The sequence below is a fragment of the Zophobas morio genome, unplaced genomic scaffold (genome assembly GCF_036711695.1).
Source record: "Zophobas morio isolate AGI-343-1 ecotype UQ-CSIRO unplaced genomic scaffold, CSIRO_AGI_Zmor_V1 ptg000024l, whole genome shotgun sequence".
Classification (NCBI taxonomy): Eukaryota; Metazoa; Arthropoda; class Insecta; order Coleoptera; family Tenebrionidae; genus Zophobas; species Zophobas morio.
In genome coordinates, this window is record NW_026972129.1 from 794,823 (window position 1) to 820,885 (window position 26,063).

Genomic DNA, 26,063 nt, shown 5'->3' on the forward strand with positions numbered 1-26,063 from the left:
TAGTTTAAAATAACATTTTTGTATTAAGTTTATTTAGGGTTTAGAGGGATGCTGAAAAACGCACCAAGTGCGATGCATCATCCATTCAGTTTACAATCTTGTATTGTTTCTAATAAATATTATTATTATTATTATTAATATTATTAAATCAGTATTTCATTGAATGGAATACTGGTTGCTAAAGGTCCAGTATTTCACTAAAACTGAAATCTTGATAAAATCTCTTGCTCTTCTGTGTCATATAACTCGTTAGAAGTATCTGGAAGCAAGTTCTGTACATTTGCTGCCGCTCGACAAATTTCTTCAGAAATTTCCATATTTTTACAAAAATTTTAGGACTTTTACGTGAAAATGATATTTTTTTCCAAAATTTGCAGTTGTTTATTTACAGTGCTAACATATATGGTAACACTCGCCCAATACATACCCTACGTCGGTCTAGGACAATTCGGCGCGGCCGACTTGGCGCGAGACATTTTGGCGCAAAGCCAACTTGGCGCAGGGACACTTTGGCGCAAGCCATCTTGGCGCGGGCCATCTTGGCGCGGATGAACTCACATCAAGAAAAATAGATATAAATATGCAAAAATTGCACCCTTTGTTAGCATAACCTTATTTTTATAGTCACCAACGCGTGGAGGGCTAATGTCGACTTTTTAATGGACACACGGGCGCTTCGCGCCCTGCACCCCATTATAAACATACCCCTAAAAGTGGAACTTCTTGCTCCGTGGATTATTAGTTATTACCATTTGTGCAAATGAAACTGTGTATTTGGTTGCTTACATTTGGCATAAATAACAGGGTGCTAACCACAGTACGAACAAAAAATATTTTTTATATTATATACCTACGTACTCGCGCCAAGTTGGCTTTGCGCCAAAATGGCCCGCGCCAAGTCGGCCGCGCCAAATAGTCCCATTCCGACCCTACGTTCCTACGTGTTGGGCAATATTATGTCCTAATATGAAATTTATTATTTATGGATGGAATATTAAACAAGTATAAGAGAAAACTTAATGTTATACACGTGACAAAAATGCCAGTATAAGCTTGTGAATAGCGTAACATTCGCACTTCGTGCTCGTGTACACTACACTCACTCACCTATTACTGGCTTATTTTTGTCACTTATATAATACATAACTATTAATTTTTCGAACTTGGATTTTATTCGTCAAGGCGTACATGCTTACAATAAAGGACAATAATATATATAGTAGCTGTATATATGCCAAATTATTGTCTTAAAATTCAGATTGACGATTTTCTTTACATGTGTGTACGATATACACATATTTTATAGCATAATACATGAAGAACTAGATGTATATAAGAATAAAAAACAATAAATATGAGTGAATAATACTTACTTTCTTCTTCCCGATATTCAACAATAAATTTAAAAATTCTGTCAGAGTCTTCAGATTTATGTTGCCACTTAATGTTGATACTAGTACTACTTGTCGTAGTTGCTTCGAGATTTTGAGGACTAACAGGTGGTTCTTGTACTATTAATTGAACCAGTTGTTGATCTTTGCCGTACATATTGCTCGCCTGGCAAAAATATGTTCCACTGTCAGTAGATTGGGCACTAGCAATTTGCAATTCTGCTGTTACACCTTTTGCCGTAACGTCTTGTTTAACACTTGTTCTATAATTTGAAGACGGATTCATTTCATATTTACTGTCACGTAGCCAAATGACGTTAATTGGTTTATCACCATTTACATCGCATTTTAAAAACGCTGTATCTCCCTTTCTTACGGACACTAAGCGAGATGGAGCGGCAAAATATGGTGGTGCTATAATAGTATGAAAGTATATAATACAACATAAATGGTTATACTTACAATTAACTCTTAACTGAATAACCTTTCCAATTACAGGGCCTATTCCGTTTTCCGCTTGGCACAAATAGTAACCCTCACGATCTTCCTTCACATGCTGCAAAACGAGAGTACCATTTCCTAACAGCCTGGTGTATGTATGATCTTTTAAAGTTTCATAGTCTCCTGATTTTCCGGCTAAAAAAGATATTTCAAATAGAATGTATGCAATTTTTAATCTCTTCATTACAGCCTGATTTATCGCAATTCGTTTCTGACAGTATCTTATTTAAATCGTATTTCAAGGTAGTCTTAAATAATCATGCGAGTGAAATGGTACCTATTATAATCGATTTAACTACGATATTGTCTCTACAACCATTAAAAAGTTCTCTAAAATTATTTAGACACAGCTTCCCAATCCTGGAAGTACAATGAAACAAATGTTACTTAGATAAATTATAAAATCTAGTTTTACTAATCTTATTTTCACTTCCCGAGCCCAAGGTAATAAAATATTGTATTAAAGTCCGTGTAGCAAATGACTAATTTCATGTTTTCTCAACGTTTCATGACATCTAGAGTATGAAAAAATACCTCTCCACTTTTCATCTGTCTGTCGTCTGTATGCGTTTTTTTATTCGACAGATAATTCCCGAACCTATAAGAGTGATTATTCTGAAAGTTTATATGTATTTTAGGAATATCATATATACTGCAAAAGGCTAGCCAAAAGTTATATGATCCTGCCCATCAACAATTTGATGACGTCATTTCAAAATTTTGCATAGTAATTGCTGCCTAAATCCTATAAATCACATATTTGCGGCTTATTTCTCTCATCTAGATTTTTGGAAAGAAAAACTTATCACATCATGTAACTTAACTAATAAACTGCAAAACTGGTTGATTTGAAATCTTGCAAGCTTTTTGAGGTTATCCTCAGTATATTATATCGTCAACCCACATTTGTTTGTTTATCACCTCAAAAACTAGATGACTTCATCTCAAACTTTTGCTTGGTACCTTAATTCCGATCTAAAATGTGTAATATATTATGAGGCTATGCAATTAATATTTTTTGGAATTACTTATACAGGAACAGGCGAAAGAATTTATTAAAGAACCAGTTTATTATATCGACCAAATCAGGAACTGTTCACCCTCTCTTTGCGATAATTTGTAAGTACAATACCTACTGTTATTATTAGTATTAGACTGGACTAGTTCAAATATTTAGATATACGTGGTCTTGCTCAAATGTAATGAGGTCATCATATTTTTTTTTACTTCCCGAGCGTAAGCAAAGGAAATATTGTAATCGAGTCCGTCGGCCGACTATCTACATTTTCTCTTTCATGACCCTTAAAAGACGAAGAATTAGGTCTCCCGTTTACGACCGTCTGTCCGTCTGTCCGTCTGTCAGCCGTCCCGGATTTTTATTAGACAGATAAGTACTTACTGGACCGATTGTTGTGAAATTTTGTATTTATATTAGGAATATCATGTAGATGGTAAAACGCTAACCAAAATTTGCCTAATCATGCCCACCAATAATGTGATGACGTCACTTCAAAATTGTACATGGTAAATGGCTTTTAAATTGTATAAAATAACCGAGGGGTTAATCACTCGTGAATTCTGGTGTACACTTGAGGTGAATTCCATCAGAAATCTTTGCAAATTTCTGAAATCATAGGAACTCATTTGAACTTTTTGATTTTTTTATGAATTCCGTCTAAATTCTTGAATTCATGTGAATTCGCGTGAATTCTCTGTGAATTCGCGTGAACTCTCTGCGAATTCGTGTGAATTCGTGTGAACTCTTTTTGAATTCTATTTGAAATCTGCACGGTTTTGTTAACCTTGACTAAACCAATGAAGTCTCTTCGCGCCAATTCATGGTGCAGTGTGCAATCATCGGAGCACAGCCCCTCCATCGGAGCAACCACTGCTTTTCCCGGCGTAATTTCCAGAGATTTCTTGTCGTTTATGCCTTAACTGAAAAGAAAAAATGAGTGACGTTCCGAATCTTGATTTAAGTCGAAATGTAAGTTTATATTTTTTGTTTTTATGTTCATGCATGTAGATAATAATTTTTTCCAATTTTAATCGTTAAAATTATGTTTTAATCATTGTTTAGAGCTTATTTGAAACCAGAAGTACATCGAGCGGGAAGGATGAATGCGCGAAGCGCGAAAATGAGCGAAGAGTATGGACGAGTCAGTGGCGGACCATTAGTGTTGTTATTGGGGTTTGTACGTGCTCGCGTTAGTACATATAAGAACGTACAAAACAGGTCCAAAGAGTAAAGGAAGTTCGTTCTCGACGCCGCTGATTCTGTGAAAGTAGTGCTCATGCGCACTGAATAGTGCTTCAAATACTGGTATCTGCGCTCTTTTATTGCTGTGTACTTCTGCTTTCAAATAAGCTCTAGTAACTATGAAAGTTGGTCTTCGTTCATACTGTGATCAAAAAAATTTAATCATAAGTGAGGTAAAAACTTTGATCATTGGTCAAAAGTATCGTATTCTTTACGATATCTTTCTTCAAATTTTGTAGTCAGCAACTTTCCTGCTGCAGTCTGGGCTTCTTCTTCAACATTTGGAGGCGTTGTATCCATTTCTTCTACCAGTTCTTCCATACTTTCAACTCAAAAACACCACGTAAATGGAATCAGACCATTCGAGAAAAATTGTTGATTTATTTGTGCCCGTCACTATGGATATTAAATTTATCTCCGGCAACTCTGTGCATTCGACGATCTTTGATATGAACGAAACTTTTAAACAACGAAACAGCGCCTTTGCCGAATGACTCAGAAATTATCGTAGTAAATGAAAACGCGAAACAGCAAGTGGCAACCATTTTCAAGGACTTGAATATTCTTGTAATAGAGAATGATTTTTTATCACAAATTCGGGGTGTTGAAACTCTAGAAAAAAAACTAGGACTAGACAAGACAGTAATGAAAGTGATATTAGTGATTTTGATAGCGAAACGGAAGAGACTAATTTTGAAGAGACTCCTTACAACGACCCGAATGGGGTAGAAGAAATCTCTGAAGTGACTTTAGACAATTCAACAGTTACTGTGCAAGATGGCAATAAAACTGTTGAAATAAAAAAGAGTACTTATTGTTGGTTACTGCAAAACTCCAATTGCCATCAAAGCAGTGATAGGTTACGAAGAGTTATTGGAAAATAAAATTCTCATTTGTATTTTGCTAAGAGTTTTTATATTATTTTTGTTTTTTGTTTATAGAATTGAAGGTTTTTTTTTTGGTACTAATATTTATATGAATATTTTATTGTTTATGTTTGATTGTTTTTCTTTAGTATATATATTTTTTTAATTCGTCTCTTGCGTATTATTCTTTAACTGTAATCCAGATCCAGAAATTATACTGCAAGAAAAAATAAAAACTGGGTATAATAGACCTTGGAGTTAACACAAAATTAACCCTCAGGTTAACCCAAAATCCAACCAACTCATTGCTATAATAAATAATATTAAGCTGTGAACTCGCTTGGATCGGCAGAAATTTATTTGAATGCAACATGAATTCCATGAATTCATTTGAATTCAACGTGAATTCGTGTGAACTCGCCATGAAGTCATGTGAATTCGCCATGAATTCATGTGAATTGTGTTTGAATTCATTTGAGTTTCCGAATCATGATTTTTTTTCCGAATTCTTCTTACAAATTCATGAAATCTGAATTTGGTGTACACAAATTTTAGAAGTGATTAACCCCTCGAAAATAACATAGTCCTGTATAAGTAGTTTATAACTCCGTATTGAGTGTTTACCCGAAACGTCTAGATTTTTTGAGAAAAAATCAAAATTATGAAACAACACTTTGCAATTTAATTTGAAATCTGCAAAACCGAACGCTTTGAAATCTTGCAGATGATTTACAGTTATGATAATCATGATAAATTTTTCTTCAAAATATATTTCCTTGTCCCCTCCAAAAAAATGATGACGTCACCTCAAAAGTTTACCGCATAAAGCCTATCTAAAATGTACAAAATATTATTATTATTATTATTATTATTGTTAAGCATGTTCAACAGAGTTGACCTCCAATTACAGAACATACATCACAGAATTTAATATTTAACAGTAAAATTTATTTCACTATTTTCTTCCTTTAAAACAAAAATTTAATTCAAGATAAATCCGAATATTCAAGACTCCTCAGCTCATTGACAGTGGTATGAAATAAGTCTAGGTGTATATTCACATAGTTCCCTAGCCTGCACATTGTTTGTAATGGTGAATATTTCAACACATTAGTACGCGGCGTGTGATTATAAAATAATGATCCTTGCCTCGAACTGTAAGATCTTACGTTTACATGGAAATTGATCTGTGCAAGTAAACTGGGACAATCTAAAATTGAATTTAGTAATTTTTGTAGGAATATGACTTTCGCTACTTTACTTCTTTGAGTAAGAGTTTGAACAGCAAACCTTTCTAAAAGTATGTTCTGGGAGTATCCTACACTAGGATAGAATCCATCAGTTCTGAAACATAGATATTTTAGGAATCTTCTGAGCACTCTTTCCAAATTGACTATATGACACTTATAATGTGGAAACCATACAACGGATGCATATTCCAACTTGCTCCTGACAAACGCATTAAAAATTTTTAATAAAGTAGAATTGCTAGAGAATTCTCTAGCGTTGCGAATTACATATCCATAAACCTTAAGTGAGCTATTTACCGTCCTCTGAACATGTTCTGCAAATGATAATTTTTTATCAAATACCACACCCAAATCGGTAACTACTTCCGGTCTACTGAGTAGGAAATCCTTTATTGTGTAATTCCACAATATTTCATCAAACTTAAGTCCGAAAGACATAACAACACATTTGTTTTTATTAACAGGAAGCTTGTTCATGCGACACCATTTTGTAACAAAGTCAAGGTTGTTTTGAAGAGTTTCACAATCCGAAGGATTGCGGATGATAGTAAAAATCTTTATGTCATCCGCGTATAGTAGACATGGTACATTCAGCTCCGCCACGAGATCATTAATAAATAAATTAAATAGCAAAGGTCCTAGAACTGATCCCTGGGGTACCCCTGAAGTCGCTATGAATTCCTCTGAAGAAAAACCATGAACGAAAACATATTGTTTACGATTACACAAGTAAGAAGAAAAAAATTCGACAACTCTTGGAGTACAGCCCATATTACTAAGTTTAGTCAAGAGAATACTATGATCTAATTTATCAAATGCCTTTGACAAATCAAGGTAAATAACATCAGTCTGAAAACCGGAGTCTATTGAACTGGAGATATATTGAGTAAGGGCGCACAAATTAGTAGTTGATGACCTACCAGGATAAAAACCATGTTGCATTTCTGTCAATGAGTTTTTAACTTGAAAGAAAATTTGCTTGTAAATAACAAATTCAAACACTTTTGAAAAGTTGTTTATTAAGGCTATTGGACGATAATTTTCAATACAAGTCTTATCGCCAGATTTGAATATCGGAACCACTTTAGCGTCTTTCCACATATCCGGAAAAGAAGCACTTCCCAGACATAAATTAAACAAAACTTTCAAAGGTCTAGCAAGACTCTCAGCACATTCTCTGATGATTAATGCCGGTATTTTGTCTGGACCAGCCGTATATTTAGGTTTGAGTTGATGCATAGCTTCAATAACATCATGTTCTGAAACAGGAATAAGTGACACAAGCTGCGATAGATTAAAATTATCTGTTGGCGAGTTATTCCACCCATATATGATGAGACAATGCTTGTGTTTTATCATTCCATTCATATTTTTTGGATTTGCATATACAGGGTGACTCAAAAAAAAATGTAGGGGTGAATTTATTTAATTGATTTAATCAGGAACTCCAAAACAGAATGCTTTGAAATCTTGGAGCTTTTTTTTTTTTTCTCTCTTTTGTTATTGAAATTGTCTCTTATTTCTATCTGGATGCATAGGTTTTACCTCCATCCTTATTTTTGTACTAATAATAATAATAATAATAATAATATTTTACAGCTATCATAGGCATAGTAAATTTTTGGTCAAAATATATTTCCTCATCCCTCCCTAAAAAATTGATGTCACCTCAAAATTTTGCTGAATAAATCGTATTTTAAATGTGCAAAGTATGATGCGACAATACTTGTGATTTATCATTCCATTCACACTTTTTGTATTTACGTATACAGGGTGAATAAAAAAAATTAATGATTGCGTAAATTTATTTTATTTATTTAATCAGGAACTACAAAACCGAATGCTTTGAAATCTTGGAGATGTTTTACAGTTATCATAAACATGGTAATTATTGTTTTCTGTATTTCGGGACACGTGGACATAAAAAGCAGAAGAAGAGATGTCTTCTACATCAACAGTTTCGCAGTTTATTTACCGCTTTTTCAAGACGTTCAAATATACAAAATATTCTTGAGGCCACCTCCGTGCTTTCTCCACAAATCTGCCTATGGTCGCATCTGTGTAGATCTTTATTAGAAAGATAATTTTCTAAACTACCAAACCGATTGTTGTAAAACTCTATATGTACAGGGTGAGTTTTATAATAACGGGACCCTGACGAGATTTCAATGCAACACAAAATACATATGTAAACCTTTTTATATTTTAATTTTCTAAAATGTACAAACATAGTTACCTAATAGTTAATTTTGACTTTCGCAATAATTCTATTTGTCAATTTTGAGCTCCGATAAGTTTTTAGTCTTCGTGATAAGAGAGTTAAATACACAAACGATGAAAAGGTTGATATGATGTTGATTTTTGGAGAATGCGGAAAAAATGCCGTTGCAGCAGCAAATTTCTACGGAAGAGGATATCCCAATAGGCGACATCCACTCTACCAAATCTTTAGATGTTTGGAAAAAACGTTAAGACAAAATTGGCCGAAAGAAACAAGAAATAGAGGACTTACCGTTACTGGTGTCGAAAATGAAATTTGTGTAATTGAAGCCGTAGACAATGACCCGCATGTGAGCCAAAGATTTATAGCAGAACAGGTACAAATATCTCAATCTTGCGTTTCAAAAATTTTGAGAGCGAATAAGTTCCACCCTTACCATGTGACATTAGTACAAAATCTAAAAGAAGACTTTCCCAGAAGAATACAATTTTGCAATTTTATGCAACATCAACTAGAGTTGGACAACAATTTTTTATTCAAAGTTTTGTTCAGCGATGAAGGAAAATTTGGAAATAACGGGGTGTTAATCGGCACAACTGTCACTATTACTCCCAAAATAACCCCCACTGGATCAGAACAGCTCATTTTCAAAATGTGTATTCCATAAATATATGGGCTGGTATTATTGCAGATTACGTAATTGGCCCATGCTTCTTCGAAGGCAATTTAACAGGACACCGGTATTGACAATTTTTGGAAAATGATTTTCCGAGGTTATTACCTCATTATCACATAGTCCTTAGGAACTATCTTTATGAGACGTTAGCAAAAAAGCGGTTTGGCAGAGGCAGTGTGAATGCATGGCCCCCTCGTAGTCCTTAACACCTTTAGATTTCTTCCTCTGGGGAGTTGTAAAAGAACAAGTTTACCAAAGTCCTATTTGTAATTGTGAAGATTAAAAACCAGAATTAGAAATGCATGTTCTACTATAACTCCTGAAACACTTGCCCACGTCCGGTCGTCTTGCTTTATTAACTCGCATCGAAACGTACGTTGCGCGGGAAGGAAGGCATTTTGAATAGTACTTACACTACTTAAATTTATATAATTGTTCAATTTATTTATTACATTTTTTGAATTAATATGTTGGTGTGTTTTTAATATTGCATTTGTGAAATTTTAATTGACGTCTTTCAGAAACAGTGATAACTAGTAAAGAGAGTCCCTACGTTGGTCTCAAAAACGTATGTATTTATTTTGGAATCTAGCAATAACTGATAGATATATGTTGTGTTGCATTGAAAATTGTTCAGGGTCTCGTTATTGTAATACTCACCCTGTATATTAGGAATATCGTGTAGGTGATTAAACGCTGACCAAAATTTATAAAATAACATAGTCCTCCACTTGTAGTTTAAAAATCGCTGTTGAGTTTTTACCCTTGGCAACCATACTTTTGTAAAAAAAAATCAAAATTGTATAACGACGCTTCACAATTTAAGACTTTAATTTTATGGGAAACCATTTACGCCTTAACTTAAAAATGAAAATGATTATCATTTTTAAGTTACTACTATACAGGGTGACTGCGAAATATATGCAAATATTTTAACCACGGCATCCCCCACCCTAGTAGAACCGAAATATAGAAAAAACAAATTAAAAATCGAATGGGGCAAAACCCCCATGAACCACCCTCGATACGAAGGCACTGAGCCACCTTGTAAACAGACTTGGAAAAACGTTCGAATAAAAACGACCTAAACACTTTCAGTTTCAATTAAAAGTAAAACCGACTTTTTGCTGCTTATCATTCGTTCATTCATTTACTCATTCATCGTTAAAGGTCAGTGTGAAAGTTTTTTGGTAATTTTGATTCTGACGGATGTTTGCTCCTTGTCACAACGATTTTACATTGTTTATTGAGACAGAAATAAGAGCAACTTAGAATGCTACTACCTTTTTACAAGAAATGTTGAAAATGTTGCCCTTGACTAGCAATACAAGCGTCAGAGCGTCGCAAGAGTCGTTGGAGTTCCATCGGACAAAAAGTGAGTTACACAACGTGGACAATCAGCGGGCTCCAAACCGTGCACTTTGTCAACATGGTATGGATGTGACCGTGTTCTTTTAATGTAGGATGCACTACAAGCTGCGAAAATCCAACTTCTTCTTTCTGTCCTATAACGGCCACGATCGTGAGTTTGAGGTTGAAGGTACCATGATCTCGGAGATGCTGTACCACTGATGCAAATGTTCGCGCACACCAATTACCATATCGACACCCTTTGCATGGGAAAACTGTACCATAAACCGATTTCACCGACCGCTCGCTGCTTACTGGCCCTTTTCGTGTTTTTCACATTGCGATTAAAAAAGTACCAGTTTTTTGGTTCTTAATCCGACTCGCTCTGTTCCATTCATTGTAGTAATTATGTAGGTCACGAAACATTACCAGCGGCGCGTATAACAATTTACATTTAATTTCAAATAATTTTTTCTAGACACTGCTACCACTTAGGACTGTGAATTTTTGCCAGTGACATAATCATATTGTGATCTATTCCCCATTCTTTTTTGCATGTATTTCGCAGTCAGCCTGTATAAAGATCGTGAACGGATAATACAACACTGTTTTTATTAGTATTACATTGCACCAATCCAATTTGATAGACACAAAATTTTGTAAAATAAAACCTCGTTTGAAACATAGGCATAGCACGCTTATTAACATCTACTTTAACATTCGTGCATTTGTTTTGTTGCGCTGACTAGGTTCCGCGAATGTGGTATGGTATAGACATATTATAATCAACCAATTGTGAATTACGCCATCAAAAATTAAAATAAAATCCAATATTTTATATAATAAGCGGAAGTCGAAGCAATAAAAAGTCTGGGCGACCATCGGTATTGTTCGCTGTTTCTCTGTTTGACTCTCTCTAATTATAAATCAATATTCAAGACGACCCAATTCATTTTCGCGAAATTTTGGGAATACAGTAGTTTTTTTAGTATTACACTACATCTATCCAGACGGATATACGTGATATACTGCAAAAATATTGATGATGTCATCGCAATTTTTTTTTAAATTGCCCGCTACAAATATGTAATGAGAAAAAAAAACATAGGAGTAATGGGCATGCAGTCGTCATGTTTCCAACAGCGAGGGAAGTACTGTGTAAACTGGGTGGTGACCGAATTTAAATCAAAGTTTTCGCGCTGAAATTAATTAACAGCTGCGCGAAATCACATTTGAATAATTTGAATTTGAAAAAAAAAAATCAGTCAAAAAAGGGAAATCGTTAAACATAGGCAACCAAATATGCACGTCGGGTTTAAGGCATGTAGTGCCCCAAGCACCAAGTTTGTTCTGCAGGGTTTAGTTATAGCGCTAGGGAGTTTTTAGTTAGAGGGTTGGTTGATTGGTAGAGAGAGAAACTGCATGGCGTAGATTCATTCTGAATATGCTTGTGTGAGTGTAACTACGTAATAAGCGCTAGGTTTAAATTAGTTGGTTTGGTACTTAATAAAACGAGAGAAAGCCTTTGTTTCATGAAAATCAATCGTAACTTTCATAATGACACAGTTGTCCCCAACCCGCGCGGTTAATTTTTGCGGCATTTTAATTGGAAAAATTCAGACTTCCAGTCAACACGAAACACGTGCTGTAAATTTGTTTCATTGTTTGTAAATTCACCAATCAAGTTAGTTTTTCTTAATAGTCAGCTAGTGCAAACACAGTTTAACAATCAGGATTATTTAAATAAACCACTTGCTAGAAGATTTCATGAAATTCACTTAGTCAGGAGAAACACCTTACGTTTAATTACGAATAGGTCTCTGGATGCATATACGTAAGTGTTACATTATAACACTTCTAAATTCTTCACACAAGATTGCTAATAGTTCATTAACGGCAGTTAAACCAGTTCATTATACTGCGAACTGGCGGGAGGGGTTTAAAATGTTTTCTTCCCTTAGGCGGCTATCATCGTTATTATCATCGTTATCATGATTAATTTATCAAGGCCCTCACAACGCTACAGATTGATTAATTCATCGAGGCATGCCATCACAAGGCTACAGATTGATTAATTCATCGAGGCAATTCCTCGCAATGATTTTAAAATTTACATCACCGAGACGCTTTTTCCCTCGGAGCGATGATTGGATATTTTCGTGTTTGTTTATTATGTGTTTTGTTGGGGTAACCAGTTCGCGGTATTTTAAACTCTCAAAGTAAATTGTTTTTTTTTAAGTAACCAATCACTTAAATCATGATATAATTTGATATAATGTAAACTCTTTGTTTGGATCATTGAAAAGTGTGACAATTATTAATCTCCTGTAAATTTTGTTAACTCTGCAATTTTCCACTTCATACAATATTTCTTTGTGCGCCTCCGTCATTTTTCATAGCGTTTGTTTTACTCAATTGCGGCATTGATTAAATACATATAGATAGACCCATGCTATTGTTTGGAGCGAACAGGCCAACGGCCGGCGAACAAGAGATGGCGCACCAACGGTCGGCCGTCAAACGCCGGCGAAAAGCTTGGACACCAATCACGCGCATAGGTAACACAAATCACACTAATAATATATTTAATAAATCTACCACTCGATAGAGGGCGACGAAAAAATGTGTAAAAATCTCATAGTTAGCATTTAAATAATTTGCAACGTTGCCAGATGAGCCTAACACAAATTTGCCGTTATTTCTAGCCAAGTAGGATTTATTTCGTTTAAAAGTTTCTGATAAAGAAATGGGATTATTATAATGAATAAAAATAAATAAAACAAACAAATTATTAAGTACTTGTTATTTTAAATACTTGTTAGTGCTAACATTATTATAAATACGGTCCGGTAACTCAAATTTTATAGAAAGAGTGAGATGTTTCAGGACGAGGCGACCGTAGGGAGCCGAGTTTTTAATTTCGAAACGAGTTCTGCGAAAAGAGTTATCGGAGGTATGTCGTTATGGATTTTATTTCATACTGTCAACATATTTTTTTTGTTCGATAAAATAATTACTATTTTGGAAAAAGTTCAAATCAAGTCACTTTTTCTGACATCGTTAGCAACCGCTGTTTGGCTAATGTTTTAATTTGTTTATTCGTGCAAATCAGCATCAAATGTTTAAACTAAAATTTATTAGTCTAGAGACGGACAGATATATACTAAAGACAAAACATATCCATTCATATATGTCTTAAAAAACGGGTAACATATGCCGCATAAACTAAAAAATAATACATTTTCTTTCACATTTTATATTGTAAATGCAATTAAGTATATCGATAACTCGCTACTGAAAATTTATTGAAATATAATTTCTGCAAAAAAAAGATTGTTGTGGTTTTATGGTTTATTGACATAGTTTACTTATTTAAAATGAATATTTTTCATACATAGCACAAGTTCTTGATATTATTTATTTTAATTTCAAATAATAATTGTGTTTCCTTTAATTTTAACCAAGAAAATTTTTCGGTTATTATCCAACATACTTTTGTACATTAAGAAACTCCATTCCACGTCGCGGGACGTTACAGAACAATATTTAAGTAAATAAGCTTCTCCAAAAAGAAGTCGTTTTTATGTGTTTTAAAACTCACTCTTTTATCTCCGGACTTTCGGCTTTTTAGTGTTTCACTTCGACACAAGAATATAAACAGTGGAAAAATGGAACAGTTTTAAAAACTATTCATCTATTTGTTCTGTCTTGCAGCGAGAAAGGAATATAGCATATTGTACCCACATTTCATAGTAAAAATATGGATCCGGTTTAAAATTTTACCTACCTACTTAATTACGTTAACAAACTAAAATTTTCATTGAAGAGACAGGCTGTTCTAGGAAACTTTATTACAAATCTCTTCATTTACGAGCTGCTGAAGGACCGCCTGTCTCATTGATAATTCTTACCTACTTCAGTTCTTACCTGGCTTGTACTTAAGAATGAAGCGAAAAATGTTCCAACAATAAAAACCAAAATGTACAGACTGGAAATATAGTAAATGGGGTAGTACCTACATACAAACGTATGCGTAATAGTTCGTTAGACATTAGGTATTTATCAAAATTAACCAAATCTCTTAGTTTACGCACTATTGGACGAGCACTCCTTAAAACGGTCAGAATACTTAATCGCATTATTCCATTCACACCTACCTTAAACTTTGCCAGATGAACCTAACACAAATTTGCGGATATTTCTCGTCAACCTGGTAATATTTGATTTTGAAGTTTCTAGAAGTATCTCAATGGGAATATTATAATGGACAAAACCAGCTTCTTTGAATCAAAAACACCAAATTTGGATACTCGACAATTTTTTTTTTTTATTTTGATGCCATTTTCCTTTTTTAAATAATTTGCATATAATTAGATGATTTAATATAAATACTTTATGCTCTTTACACTGACCGTCATTTATCCAAATCTGACACAATGAATTGAGTTTAAATGTAAAAAAATCAGGATATTTTAAGCTGCAGTTTTTGTAAATTGAGTGGTTTATTTGTGTCAGTTTTCCAGTATCATGTCTTAATTCAGCGGATAATTATCTGAATCAATATCGGCAAGTAGTGCATTAGGCCTATTGGGGATAGCACTGCTAAAACAAAAAAAAAACGCGCCGTGGCAATACCTCATTGGTGGTGCGGAAATTTGCCTGAAATCGATATTTTTATTGTAAAATGTACAATACACCATATTTCCCACCCACTGCAAAACCGAAGAAAAAAAGAACAGAAAACTTTGTGAATCTGTTCCGCTTTTTCACTGTTTGTTTTCTTTGAAACGGTTCTTGCGTCGAAGTGAAATAACAAAAGCTTATTTACTTAAGTATTTTCCTGCAACGTCCTGTGATGTGAAACATATGGTGTTTCTCATTGTATAAAAATATGTTAGATAATAAGCGACAAAATTTTCTTGTTGAAAATGAAAAATAACACAAGATTATTAATTGTAATAAAAATAAATAATATCAAGAACTTGTATTATATATTAAAAACATTCATTGTAAATAAGTAAATTATGTAAATAAACCATAAAACCATAAAAAATGTTTCTGCGATCTCTATTCAAAATCCCAATTTACCCATAGGAATTAAGGGGCAAAGATGCTTCACTGAATTTATTACCGATTTTTCAAGAAAAGTATGCGATAGCCTATAAGCGTCTAATGGATTAAAACAACAAATAATAATAACAATAATTTGTTTGTTTTATTTGTCCATTATAATATTCCCATTGAGATACTTCTAGAAACTTCAAAATCAAATATTACCAGGTTGACGAGAAATATCCGCAAATTTGTGTTAGGTTCATCTGGCAAAGTTTAAGGTAGGTGTGAATGGAATAATGCGATTAAGTATTCTGACCGTTTTAAGGAGTGCTCGTCCAATAGTGCGTAAACTAAGAGATTTGGTTAATTTTGATAAATACCTAATGTCTAACGAACTATTACGCATACGTTTGTATGTAGGTACTACCCCATTTACTATATTTCCAGTCTGTACATTTTGGTTTTTATTGTTGGAACATTTTTCGCTTCATTCTTAAGTACAAGCCAGGTAAGAACTGAAGTAGGTAAGAATTATCAATGAGACCGGCGGTCCTTCAGCAGCTCGTAAATGAAGAGATTTGTAATAAAGTTTCCTAGAACAGCCTGTCTCTTCAATGAAAATTTTAGTTTGTTAACGTAATTAAGTAGGTAGGTAAAATTTTAAACCGGATCCATATTTTTACTATGAAATGTGGGTACAATATGCTATATTCCTTTCTCGCTGCAAGACAGAACAAATAGATGAATAGTTTTTAAAACTGTTCCATTTTTCCACTGTTTATATTCTTGTGTCGAAGTGAAACACTAAAAAGCCGAAAGTCCGGAGATAAAAGAGTGAGTTTTAAAACACATAAAAACGACTTCTTTTTGGAGAAGCTTATTTACTTAAATATTGTTCTGTAACGTCCCGCGACGTGGAATGGAGTTTCTTAATGTACAAAAGTATGTTGGATAATAACCGAAAAATTTTCTTGGTTAAAATTAAAGGAAACACAATTATTATTTGAAATTAAAATAAATAATATCAAGAACTTGTGCTATGTATGAAAAATATTCATTTTAAATAAGTAAACTATGTCAATAAACCATAAAACCACAACAATCTTTTTTTTGCAGAAATTATATTTCAATAAATTTTCAGTAGCGAGTTATCGATATACTTAATTGCATTTACAATATAAAATGTGAAAGAAAATGTCTTATTTTTTAGTTTATGCGGCATATGTTACCCGTTTTTTAAGACATATATGAATGGATATGTTTTGTCTTTAGTATATATCTGTCCGTCTCTAGACTAATAAATTTTAGTTTAAACATTTGATGCTGATTTGCACGAATAAACAAATTAAAACATTAGCCAAACAGCGGTTGCTAACGATGTCAGAAAAAGTGACTTGATTTGAACTTTTTCCAAAATAGTAATTATTTTATCGAACAAAAAAAATATGTTGACAGTATGAAATAAAATCCATAACGACATACCTCCGATAACTCTTTTCGCAGAACTCGTTTCGAAATTAAAAACTCGGCTCCCTACGGTCGCCTCGTCCTGAAACATCTCACTCTTTCTATAAAATTTGAGTTACCGGACCGTATTTATAATAATGTTAGCACTAACAAGTATTTAAAATAACAAGTACTTAATAATTTGTTTGTTTTATTTATTACTTCCCGAGCGTAAGCAAAGGAAGTATTGTAATCGAGTCCGTCGGCCGACTCTCTACTTTTACGTTTTCTCGATCTTTCATGACCCCTAGAAGACGAAGAAATAGGTCTCCCATTTCCGTCTGTCTGTCCGTCTGTCCGTCTGTCCGTCTGTCCGTCCGTCTGTCCGTCTGTCCGTCTGTCCGTCTGTTGTCCCGGATTTTTATTAGACAGATAATCTCCGAAAGTACTCGACCGATTGTTGTGAAATTTTGTACTTATATTAAGAATATCATGTAGATGGTAAAACGCTAACCAAAATTTGTCGAATCATCCCCACCACTAAAGCGATGACGTCACTTCAAAATTGTACATAGTAAATGGGTTTTCAATTGTATAAAATAACATAGTCCTACACATGTAGTTTACAACTCTGAATCGACTTTTCACCCGAAACGTCCAGATTTTTGGAAAAAAAATCAAAATTATAAAACAACATTTTGAAATTTAATTTTTAATCTGCTAACCAGAATGCTTTGAAATGTTGCAGATGTTTTAAGGCTATAAAGAGCATCATAAATCTTTGGTCAAAAAATATTAGCTTATCCCCTCCAAAAACTTGATGACGTCAGCTCAAAAGTTTGTGGAATAAATCATATCTAAAATGTACAAAATATGATGAGTCTGTACTTGTGATCTATCACTCCATTCATATTTTTTGGATTTGCATATACAGGGTGACTCAAAAAAATTAATGAATGCGTAATTATATTTTATTGATTTAATCAGGAACTACAAAACCGAATGCTCTGAAATCTTGCAGATGTTTTAAGGTCATAAAGAGCATAATAAATGTTTAGTCAAAATATATTTGCTTAGCCCCTCCAAAAACTTGATGACGTCACCACAAAATTTTGCTGAATAAATCCTATCTAAAATGTACAAAATATGGTGAGTCTCTTCTTGTGATTTATCATTCCATTCAAATTTTTTCGATTTGCATATACAGGGTGACTCAAAAAAATTAATGAATGCGTAAATTAATTTTATTGATTTAATCAGGAACTACAAAACCGAATGCTTTGAAATCTTGCAGATGTTTTAAGGTTATAAAGAGCATAATAAATTTTTAGTCAAAATATATTTGGTTATCTTCTACAAAAAACTGATGACGTCAGCTCAAAAGTTTGCCGAATAAATCGTATCTAAAATGTACAAAATATGATGAGTCTGTACTTGTGATTTATCATTCCATTCATATTTTTGGATTTGCATATGCAGGGTGACTCAAAAAAATTAATGAAGGCGTGAATTTATTTTATTTTATCGATTTAATCAGGAATTACAAAACCGAATGCTTTGAAATCTTGGGAATATTTTAAAGTTATTATAAGCATGGTAAACTTTTGTTCAAAATGTATTTGTTCATCCCTCCTAAAAAAATTGATGACGTCACCCTTAAATTTTGCTGAATAAATCCTATCTAAAATGCAAAAAATATGATGAGTTTGTACTTGTGATTTATCATTCCATTCATATTTTTTAGATTTTCTTAAGAGGTGGTTCAAAAAAATTAATGAAGTCAATTTATTTTATTGATTAAATTAAAGGCAACACTTATTATTAGTATTACACCCCAACCAACCCAATTTGGTAGACACAAAATTTGTTAAAGGAAAAACTCGGTTGAAACATAAGGGTAGCACGCTTATTTACATCGACTTTAACATTACAGACCTGCATTTGTTTTATGTGCTCACTTGGTTCCGCGAATGTGAAATAGACATGTTTATAATCAACCAATTGTGAATTTCACCGTCAAGAATTAAAATAAAACCCAATGTTTTATATAATAAGCGGAAGTCGCAGCAATAAAACCGATGGTCGTTTTGTTTACAGTTTCTCTGTTTGACTCTCACGTATGCTGTTACGCCTGTCATCTTAAATTAAGAATGTTTATACACACACGATTTTCAGTTGTCTCTGATACGTACACGTGAGTAAATTGTTTCGTTATTTTATCGATTATTACAAATCAATATTCAAAACGACCCAATTCATTTTCCAGAAAATTTGAGAATATAATAATTTTATTCTTAGTATTACACTACATCTATCCCAACTGATATACGTGTTCTTGCAAAAATGTTGATGACGTCATCACAATTTTTTTTTAAATTCCCACTACAAAAATGTAATGAGAAAAAAACACAATAGGCATGCAGTCGTCAAGTTTCCGACAGCGAGGGAAGTACTGTCTAAACTCTTTAGACCAATTTTTTTTATTCATTATAATAATCCCATTTCTTTATCAGAAACTTTTAAACGAAATAAATCCTACTTGGCTAGAAATAACGGCAAATTTGTGTTAGGCTCATCTGGCAACGTTGCAAATTATTTAAATGCTAACTATGAGATTTTTACACACTTTTTCGTCGCCCTCTATCGAGTGGTAGATTTATTAAATATATTATTAGTGTGATTTGTGTTACCTATGCGCGTTATTGGTGTCCAAGCTTTTCGCCGGCGTTTGACGGCCGACCGTTGGTGCGCCATCTCTTGTTCGCCGGCCGTTGGCCTGTTCGCTCCAAACAATAGCATGGGTCTATCTATATGTATTTAATCAATGATTGCGGTAAGAAAATAATCTTTTGAAGTCTAGGCAATCAAACGTGACATTTAAAATAGTTAGATTTATTTTGCAGGTTGGCATCACTGCACACCAGAAAAGTCGTGACGTCATTAGTCGTGGTTGCTATAGCAACTGATTCCAAACACAACAAACCAGTGCCACTGATTCCACTTTCTTATGGCCATTTAACACAGGTAACCATGGCAACCATTTTTGTTTGGAATCAGTTGGAACGCGCCAACGCCTATGTGACGTCACACTTTTTGCATGCATTGTGTTTGGAATTTGCAAGTGGAACTGTTTAGCCTGTTTAGGTGCTGTTTAGGTTGTCGTGGGGTTGTGTGCTAATTATTGACTTCCGAAAATATGTTTGAGACCATGAGAGTGCATTATTATGCTAAAGGAAAAACTAAAATAAAATTTGGAAAAGGACAAGGCGTGTGACGCATTAATTGATTAACAGAATTTGTGTGAACGCATTAATTTTTACAACAGCAAGCAACATGCAGACTTATGTCTACTCCCCTATGTTTGTAAGTTTTCAGCACATGTGCAAGTCAAAAGTTGCATGTTAAGTTTTTAGTTTATGAAGGGAAGAGCCTTTTTGATGAAAGTTATTACCACAGAAGAAAACTTATTCAAGCTTAAAAAAAAATAATGTAACAATGATATTAAACCTGTGTAATTAGTGTAACAAAACTATAAATAATGAAATCACAAATGAATGTTAAATTATTTGTTGAAATTAAAATTAATAGTGCAATTTTTACAATTTGTCACAGTAATATTGGGCTGCATCGCCCATTTTTACCGCAATGTTATGGGTGCTGGAAGACACTGAGGAGGGTTCAGTTTCCCGTAAATTTCTTAATGATTCTTGATCTGCGAAAGTTAGAGGTATTTCTTGAAATACAGCGGAACTTGTGGATGCTTGTGGGTGGTGGCCTGCCAACTGATTGGCAATTGCAGTTTTTGACGTTAATGTGTCTTCAATGTAGCTTTCAGCGACCATACCGTTTCAGTGTTACTAATTCACCTCCATGTCCCGCTAAGGCAGTGCCCTGTGTATCCTTTTGGATTTTTCAAATTTAAAAACGTAGCAATTTGTGATGGCATTTTCCCAAAAGAATGAATGCTACAGGCTGCCTGAAACATTTACCCTTGGAATAAGTTAGGATAAATCTTGCAGGTCCCTCTGGTCTTAATAGCATATATTTTCTTATCGTTTCAATCCAACTTTGCTCAGTAATACACGATGTCCTCGGTATTTTCGTTTTCGTATCAGGTATTTTAATAATAATCACATCACCTTTATCCTGCACATCCTCTAATTGCATTTTTACTAATTCCCCACTTCGGCATGCCGCAGACATGGCAATTATTACTGTAGCCTAAAATCAGATTTCAATAACTAAGAAAAATTAAGTTCATGTACCCACTTACTTTCATCATAAGATATTTCTGGGTAGGTGCTTCATTTAAAAATTTTGTGATATTTTCAAATTCCAAAATGTTTGACTTTTTTGCCACATCCCCTTCTTTTTGGCGTTTTAAAAAGGATACGAGTTTACTGTAATATTTATGTTTCTTTTTATGTTTAATGTTGCTTTAAGCATTGAAAAAATAGACCAAAATGTGGAATACTTCAGACATTTTGTTCTTTCTTTAAAATACGCCAGTAAAACAACTTCAGAACATTCTTGCACTAAGTTGTTTTCACACCATCGCTCAAATATTTCATACTCCCGCCAATATTTGTGTGAAGACTTTGACGGTAATAAGCTGTTTACAGCGTCTTGTGCAGCTTGTTTAATATGCGCGGATGGTTCCATTTATTATCAAAATTTTCACAAATTACAATTCACAATTGACATGAAATTATGACATTTCAATTTTTAATCTTCAATTGGTTAATTTGAATTTTTGAACATCGCGCAGTGCTACCAATCTATTTTCTAAATAATACAATTTTCCTACGTGTTTTTTAATTAAAAGACAAGTCAAAATAAATAATTGTAATAAATTGTCGGCGCACAAAATGTTGTGTTTTACACGTCTGGAAAATTATTTGGAAATGCTCGTAAATTGCAAGCCTCGGCCGTCGGGCTCGGGTTCCAACAATTTCCTCGCATTTCCAAAACTGCATTTACCAGCCTTGTTAAACAAATAACTATTAATCTCACAATTTTAACCTCAGTAATTTTATTTGTTGTATAATTTTAATTGAACGTAAATTTCATGTTCTACAGTTTTATCCTCACATAATATTTTTATTTGTACAAGTTTATTACACACCAGATCTTCTGTTTGATAGCTTTGCTGAGTTCTGTTTTGTAAATACTTTGTTGATGAATGTTTCTATCATATAAATTATTTGATGTCCAACTTTAATCTCACATAAGAATTATTTGTTGTTCAAGATTTCACAAGATTGTATGGCGAATCTAAATGTTGTTTATTGCTCTTTGAAACTTTAACACTTGTTCAGTTGTTGTTAATATCAGTCATAAGAGATTGAATATTGCAGGCCAGTTTACCGGACCAGCTCTACCGATCCATGACTATTCAAATCATGATCAAGTACTTCATGTATCACCATCGAATAGTGTGGTGGACAACTATCATGTTGAAACCACAGGTTCTGTCCCACTTCCAATCTCAAGTTTTGAAGTAACGTTGACAATTCATTTTTTAAAATGTCTCGGTACCGTCGTCTTCGTTGATTCACTATTAAAGTCTCTCCAATCCCTTAAATGTGACATGTGAGGGCGCATACGTCGGGAGGGAAAGGAATCTGTAATGTCGGCTAAATGTCTGTCATGGTCTGACTTTTTGACACAATTTGACATCATGTATTTCGGTTTTTACTCGAAAAAGAGGCAAAATTTCGGTACCGGTGCCAAAGTCACAACGCCATGGGTGTGGATGGTCTTCAAAGGGATATGCAGTAGGAAAATTTTTCTTTGAGGTGTTTACATTGTTATCGGAATGTGTCTCAGGAATTATGATGCTGCATTCTGGATCACGTTTAGTGCTTGCTGGGTAGCTTGAAGAAGTAGGAACAGGTAGTGGTGACTTGGAACCATGGAGGAACAAAGTAGGAACAGAGCCGGGTTTAAGTCTTTTATTTGAATAGTAATTGAATAGTAACAACTTCTCTCAAAAGTGTTTACCACAAATGTATAAATTATTGGCAATATTACCATCTGAAATGGTTTTAATGGCTATACATTCCCTTAGGTAAAAGATTCATGTTGGGGTACCTACTTGTAGCATTAAAAACCTTTTTGCACCACAACCTTTTGTTCACAGTGTTTGAAGGGAATCTGTGCATTATTTTGTGGTCTCTAGAATCCTTGATTACCCCACAAGCAGGCTCAGAGCAATATTTTTTGGACATTTTGATAATATTCAATTCAAGCACAAACAGTTTTGGCGCGCGACAAAACGGATTAATTACAGGTTCCTGTAACTCCCGAAGGGGGTGACATCTTTTGATATTTTCCCTTCTGACAAGTCGGACGATTGTAACTAATTGGAGAGACTTTAATAGTGAATCAACGAAGACGACGCTCGGTACATTTCACCATTCAATTTGTCTTCAATGATGTGGTGACTCATTTTTAATTATTTACAACGAAAAAGTGCTATTTTTTACTGCAAAATTGTTTGCACAGATTCTCAGTACGAGAAATCGAAAAAAAATTAATTTTGTTAATTACAGCGTCATCTGTCATGAGTATGATTGAATCCGAATCCGGAATAAAAATTGGGGGTCCCTATTTAAGATTTCAAAGGGGGGGGGGGTAGTTTTTTTACATTAAAGTTTTTCCCTCATAGAATGAATACATTTTTATTCTGGACATTTTTTTGTAGAATGCTTATTTTTCGAGATATTTGAAAGTTTCAGGTTAAAAAAATCACCCTGTATACACATGTAGGTAATTTAAAGCAGCCGATCCCCAAGATTCTTTCAAACTAAATCAAAAAGAAAACTTAAACTAGAAAAACCAGTTTAGTCTTACATTTCAAAATCTGATAACAAAAAAATATTGAAAAAATTCCTTGTCATTATGACATTTAAAAATCAAAGTACAACCGAAGTTTTTCAATAGATTTCAGTGGTTCGTTCATTTCCCAAGCTCTACACGAAACTATTCTTGCAGTATAAAATCGCATGCTAAAATTTTAAAGATGTAACACTACCTATTGCTTTTTTCCATGTAATTGTTGGAGTAGGTACGCCTTTAGCTTGACAGTTGATAGATACTTGATGATTTCGTTCCACGCTGACATCAATTGGCTCGACTTCCCATCGAGGTGGTACTGGAACAATCGTCAAAAGTTTTAAATATCAAAAAAAAACTTTTTTAAAACATTTATGTTGCAGTTTGTGCCGTAGATTGAAACACGACAATCTACACGATTTTACAGGGGTGACTACAGTACTGGTTTCGCTGCAATAAGCAAGTACTCGTGAGGGGACTTTATCTTCTCAATATGGTGATAGTAGTGGTAGCGACGGTGTGTATTTTTAAGCAGCTTATTATACCAATGTGACACCTATTACACTAAGTTCGTAAAACTACTGCAAGTAAATATCATGCTTAATAAAAAACTTTCAAACATTTCTGTCTACTCTGTGAAAGTGAAAAAGAACAAAAACGGGTGCAACAGTACCTTGACCTGGGGATTCCAGTTGACGCATGTGCCAAAGCAACGAAAATTGTGGTGAGGAGTGATGGGTGGAAGGAGACAGGCTGGGTGGTTACCTTTGACCTGTAGCTTGGCGGTGTACCTGACCTCAGCCGCAGGGTTGCTTGCCACGCAAGTGAAGTCTCCAGAATGGCGCGAGTCAAGACTAGAAATGCTGAGGAGACTAGAATAGGGATCAAGGGCCGACACGTTGACGCCCAGGGAAGGCGTCAGCGGTTGCCCATCCTTGAGCCAGGAAACCACCAGCGGCGGATCCCCAGAACTCACGCCGCAGACGGTACGAGTTCGCATGCCTTCTGACAGCCCGTCTTGAAAGGAAAAGGGCTCAATAATAGGAGGAACTGAGAGAGAAGAGAAACAAACATCAGAGATAGAAAATAAATATTAAAACACGCGACACGGCGCGCCCAATTACCGTTGACCACCAACTGGTGGGTATGGGATACTTCTGCTGCCAAATTGCTGACTACACATGTGTAGTTGCCGTTATGTTCTGAAGACAATTTTTCTATGACTAGAATGCTAGTAAATTGATCCACTTGGGTGATGGACACCATGTGCACTGGTTGTATGTTGCGACCATTTTTACGCCAAGAAATAGTCAACGGTAAATCGCCTTTTGTTACAGAACATGTTAAACTGGCGCGATCACCAATATGTAAGGTATCTTCAATGTAGAAGGGACTAACTTTAGGAGGAACTGAAATAAAATATTTATCAAACCAACAGATTTACAATAACATCATTTTCATTAAATTGCGAATAGACTTTTAATATAACATAATCAGTAAAACTTGTACCCACTTTTAGAAAATTAAAATAAGTAGTGTTAATCTTAAGAGAAAATCTAGAAGCAAGGACTCAACTGTTCTAACAGTGTGAACACATTATCCTTTGTTTTTTAAGCAGGCATGATATGTTCATGACCAATCTTCCAATTTAAGATTTTAGGTTTCAAAATAGGTAAATATATACATATACATATTATACTAAGACAAATTTTCTAAGGTTATATGGCAGCAATACAGTTCTTGACCATTAATAATGGGGTGCTTTACGGTGACGTCCTTTATCCCCGTAAATCGTTTGCAGGTGTTCAGATTTGTGTGTTACGCAGTACTTTTAACGAAACAAAGCAAGAGATATATATTTTATTTATTGTAATAAATTTGTTTAAACTCAAACAGTCGGGTCTACAACCAATTTGCACAGAAAAGCACAATTAATTGAGTGTACATTTGCTTTCCATTTTATACTTTTTTACTTCCCGAGCGTAAGCAAAGGAAGTATTGTAATCGAGTCCGTCGGCCGACTCTCTACTTTTACATTTTCTCGATCTCTCATGACCCCTAGAAGAAGACGAAGAAATAGGTCTCCCATTTCCGTCTGTCTGTCCGTCTGTCCGTCTGTCTGCCGTCCCGCATTTTTATTAGACAGATAATCTCCGAAAGTACTGGGCCGATTGTTGTGAAATTTTGTACTTATATTAGGAATATCATGT

At 34.3% G+C, this 26,063-nt stretch overlaps 1 protein-coding gene across 16 annotated transcripts in view; it reads right to left on the reverse strand.

The window, feature by feature from the left end:
• Dscam2 (Down syndrome cell adhesion molecule 2) overlaps positions 1–26,063 on the reverse strand; it is a 956,598-nt gene that overhangs the window by 616,473 nt on the left and 314,062 nt on the right. For 10 of the 16 annotated variants that reach the window (XR_010281598.1, XM_064064647.1, XM_064064646.1 and 7 more), the window contains exons 11-15: positions 24,978–25,262; positions 24,619–24,870; positions 24,053–24,172; positions 1,854–2,027; positions 1,374–1,805 (exon numbers count right to left, since the gene is read on the reverse strand). Coding sequence is in view for 15 of the 16 variants with exons in the window: in XM_064064647.1 (XP_063920717.1) it covers positions 1,374–1,805; positions 1,854–2,027; positions 24,053–24,172; positions 24,619–24,870; positions 24,978–25,262 (1,263 nt within the window). In the remaining variant the exon portion in view is untranslated. Of the gene's footprint in view, positions 1–1,373; positions 1,806–1,853; positions 2,028–3,789; positions 3,831–24,052; positions 24,173–24,526; positions 24,904–24,977; positions 25,263–26,063 lie in introns of those variants that run through there. The other 6 variants (XM_064064656.1, XM_064064644.1, XM_064064645.1 and 3 more) reach the window with 6 other exon arrangements.